General features: G+C 37.0%; 1 protein-coding gene across 1 annotated transcript in view; it reads right to left on the reverse strand.

Moving 5' to 3' along the window:
- LOC107700270 (acidic leucine-rich nuclear phosphoprotein 32 family member B-like) overlaps positions 1 to 4,377 on the reverse strand; it is a 5,494-nt gene extending 1,117 nt beyond the window's left edge. The window contains exons 1-6 of the mRNA XM_016501873.1: positions 4,351 to 4,377; positions 3,421 to 3,570; positions 3,219 to 3,341; positions 1,955 to 2,141; positions 1,757 to 1,872; positions 1,592 to 1,686 (exon numbers count right to left, since the gene is read on the reverse strand). Of these exons, the coding sequence (XP_016357359.1) occupies positions 1,592 to 1,686; positions 1,757 to 1,872; positions 1,955 to 2,141; positions 3,219 to 3,341; positions 3,421 to 3,570; positions 4,351 to 4,377 (698 nt within the window). The remainder of the gene's footprint in view (positions 1 to 1,591; positions 1,687 to 1,756; positions 1,873 to 1,954; positions 2,142 to 3,218; positions 3,342 to 3,420; positions 3,571 to 4,350) is intronic.

Genomic DNA, 4,377 nt, shown 5'->3' on the forward strand with positions numbered 1-4,377 from the left:
AACACATTTCATTACACCAAATACACCAAATACTGTTCTTTTTAGCAGCATCATATGACCCCTTTAAATTCATAGGCGCCGATCCGGGGCTGGAGCACTCAGAAAAACACCAGATTAATTTGAACCAAGTCACAGCTTAGTATGTGCATATTTCTTACAGAAACTGTCGATATGCTTTATATTAATTTATTGTGATTTTCAATTTTTGTAACTGAAGATCGGGAGAAATGTGAATTATTCCTTGGATGTATTATTTATTTATGTAGAGCTGAATTAAAAAAGTATGCGTTTCTAGCCGATCGCAATTTAATGCTTAGAACACATATTTTTCTTAGAAGCTGTCAATATGTTTTATACGATTTTTTTGTGTCTAGGCTGTGTCCGTTTTGAGAATCTGGAGCTAGATAATTATTTGTTCTGTTTTAGCTAATTGTCAAATTAGAATATTAAGTCATTATTTGTTCATGCAGAGCTGAATGTAAAAAATGAAAAGGTGTATGTTATAATCTCTCATCATCTGCAGCGCACACTCACACTCTCACACATACACACACACTCACACAAACACTGACACACACACACTGATACTCTCACACATACTCACTCACACACAAACACTGACACTCACACACACTGACACTCACACACGCACACGCACACGCACACTCTCACACACACAGACACTCACTCTCACACTCTCTCTCACTCACACACAGACACTCACTCTCACTCTCTCACTCACACACAGACACTCACTCTCACACTCTCTCTCACTCACACACACAGACACTCTCTCACACACACTCACTCTCTCTCTCTCTCTCTCTCACTCACACTCACTCTCACTCACTCTCACTCTCACTCTCACACACACACTCTCTCACACACACACACTCACACTCTCTCACACACACACACACACACACTCACACTCTCTTTAAAACATTAATCTCCACATGAATTTAATTGCACTCATGTCACCTCTGAGACTTATTAAACATCCTTTTGTGTTCTTCTGTGCCACCTCTGTAGTACAAATTAAATTATTAATACTGATTTCATGATTGGTAACTTATTTGTCTTATTCTACTTGTTATTATATTGCTTTAAATAGAAATTTAAAAAAACTTACCTGATAAAAATTAGCCTTCCTAATACAAGGTAACATGCGACTCCTTAAAGTGACTTACAGGAGTATTTTCTTTTTACCTTTGCAATGGCATCATTTTCATCTGTCAGATTCAACAATCTATGTTTATAATCTTTTTAAAACAATATGTAGAATAAGACAAGTTACCAATCATATGAAATCAGTATTAATAAATTAATTTGTACAGAGGTGGCACAGAAGAACACGTTTAATGAGGCTCAGAGGGCGCATGAGTGCAATTCATAAATTCATGTGGAGATCAATGTTTTAAATATAACATTTTGAATACAGAAATATGAAAATTATATGCTAAAAATTAAACTAACTCCGCCAGCAGGTGGCGGCAAGTCACTGATTTTATCACTGAATCATTCATTCAATTGATTCGTTCGAACGGCTGAATCATTCAGGAATGAAGCACGTGACTCTTTATGAACTGACGGAACTTTAATCCCTGAATACAACTCACCTTCATCATCGTCGTCATCATCGTCATCATCATCTTCTACTTCTCCATCCTGACCAATTTCTTCCTCCTGAAATCGACGAGGTTTTGTCATTAAATCAGTTTTGTTATTAGTGTTATTTCACGAGCAACGCACATACCTCATCCTCTCCACTGCCCTCCTCATCGTCCTCCTCGCCTTCAACCTCATCTTCATCATCATCGTCGTCTTCATCAAACTCATCCTCCTCTCCATCCTCATCCTCCTCTTCTCCATCTGCATTGAAAGTGATACAAATGAACATCAGCAACCCCCCAAAATAACTCAACGGCCGAAACGGAAAGCTGGCCACACCGACCTTCATCATCGTCATCATCGACTCCGTCAGCTTCTCCGTCAGAGTCCGACGCCTCGCGGTCGTCCAAATCGTAGCCGTCCAGATAAACGAGCTGTGGGAGGAGCCTGAAGACGCTTTCCCGGTAGTCGTTCAAGTTTGTGACTTCGCAATTGAAAAGGTCGAGACTCTTCAGATGGTCGAGTTTTTTCTGCCAAAGCGAGCGGATCGATCACAAAACTGTACAAGTCCAGTTAGGGTTTCATTTCCAGCAAAGCTGTTCAAACATTGCACACTTTTTTATTTGCGCTTTTATGGCTCATATATAGTATGACACAAAAGAATTGAGCGCATACTCAGAAAAGGGAAAAAAAACACCCCAGTTTTATTTAGAGGCACAAAAATATGCAATTTGGTGCAGATGCTTTTTTTACGACCAAAAAGCTAGATGAACTTCTGATAGCTTGTAATGTAGATCAATGAGATGACAGTGACAGCTGATATTTACATGCATTTTTATACCTCTCAATAAAACATCTCAGTGAGATTATATTTAAATGCTTAGTTTTATGCTCAGAACCACAGTTTTTGTATAATGCAATGCAATCAAATTCATGACAGATTTACAAATAAACGTTTCTCAAAAGCTGGATGTATCGTATTGAATACATTTTAAAATAAAGCAATGCGCCCCGTGAAGCCGTGGTTTACAGTGAATTTATAACAGCTAAGGGGCGTTGTTAGGCACGAGTTAATATAAACCCCCTTAGCTGTTATAAATTCACTGTAAACCACGGCTTCACGGGGCTTATTGCTTTTATAAAACGGTTATTCCATATACGTAGTAAGGTTTCACAAAATAAAACGGAGCAAATAAAGTGTAATGATATTAATAAAAACAGTATTCTTCCACCAAACAATGTAGCTCCTCAGAATCAGTTGTGGTTGCTACAAAGTGGTTGCCGAGCAACAGACAAACGTAAACAAAGGTGTATGTTACTTTGTAGAGTCATTTACAACAGCTTCGAACGCGGCTCAGCCAATCAGAATCAAGCACCGGAACTCTCCGTTTTATAATAATCTTTCTAAAATCAAGTAAACCTAAGTTGCTTCAGTCCAGTGAGTGTTCAACTCACAATATTAATAATATCAAATATATTCTTATTTTGTTTATTTTTTAAAAATTGAGACACGCAAGCGCATAGTTTAGAGGAGCTAGAAATCGATCAAGTTATGATACGGCAGACTTTATAAGGTTAAGCGGCGGAAACATGAAGTCTGTACAAACCAAGGGTTCCAGCGTGCTGATGTCCTTCAGTTTGTTGCCGCTTAGGTTTAGATGTGTGAGATTGGGGAGTTTTTCAGCTAAAACATCAAGGCTGCCAGAGATTCTGTTGTCGCTGAGCTCCAACTGAGAATTAAAACACATCCACATCACAACACAAATACATATCTCTCACCACAGCCCCGTCAGGATTGTGTGCGGTTACCTTTTTAAGCTTTCCGAGCTTGGGGAGGTTGGAGACCGAGAGTAGACCGACATTTATCAAACTTAGAAACTCAAGATTAACAAATTCCGCTGTGAGGCCTTCGATTTTCCCTTCATTTGATCTGCAGTTGTCAAGGACGAGTTCTCGCACCTATGTCGTTACGTTGCTTAGAGCATAAGAAATACAAATTAAAAATAGGCTAAAAAAAAAACAAATTTTTTTTTATCAATAAGTTTTTAGGTTTCAGGATTTTATTATACCAAAATTTGTATAAAGATGATTCTCAGCTGCTATGAAAGATGTAACGGTGCTTTGATATACCGTTTTTCTTTATGTGTGTAAAATGGTCATAAACGGGTTTCTATTATATACAATGTATCTCTTCACTGTAACTCATTTGCATATCGATGTGTTCCTGCGGCAACATGTCATGAAAAACTAAGTGTAATAATAGGCAAGATTTTCATGGTAATATCTAATATTTCATAGGAATATTGAAGTATAATTTCTTTCCCTATTCATTTGTTGTGTTATTATCTGTTTCATAACAGAACGTTTTGAGTTGAAACCCCGAGATGTTGATTTATGACAAACAGTTTAAAGATTAGTCAGATTTAAATGATGATTACAAAATATGATCATATTACTGCATATTCCGTTGTCGTAGATTGTCAAATGGAGTGCTCTCTTTCCATCAGCTATATTAGTATATTATATAAAGCCACTATTAAAAGATTCTAACAAATTTAAACGAACATTATTTCTCTCTTTGAAACTTGTTTCATGTTTCTCTACTGCAGAGAGACAAACTGTTTTGTTTTTAAATAAGGGTTTTTAAATAATGTATACAATATAAATTATACATAGTGTTTATATTACAAATATATTAGTGCCTCGTGTTAATGTTATAAACAAGTTCACTTGCTGTACTAGAAACTTGCCAGAAGAGGGCATCAT

Source organism: Sinocyclocheilus anshuiensis, unplaced genomic scaffold (assembly GCF_001515605.1).
Source record: "Sinocyclocheilus anshuiensis isolate Anshui unplaced genomic scaffold, SAMN03320099.WGS_v1.1 scaffold326, whole genome shotgun sequence".
In the NCBI taxonomy this organism is placed as follows: Eukaryota; Metazoa; Chordata; class Actinopteri; order Cypriniformes; family Cyprinidae; genus Sinocyclocheilus; species Sinocyclocheilus anshuiensis.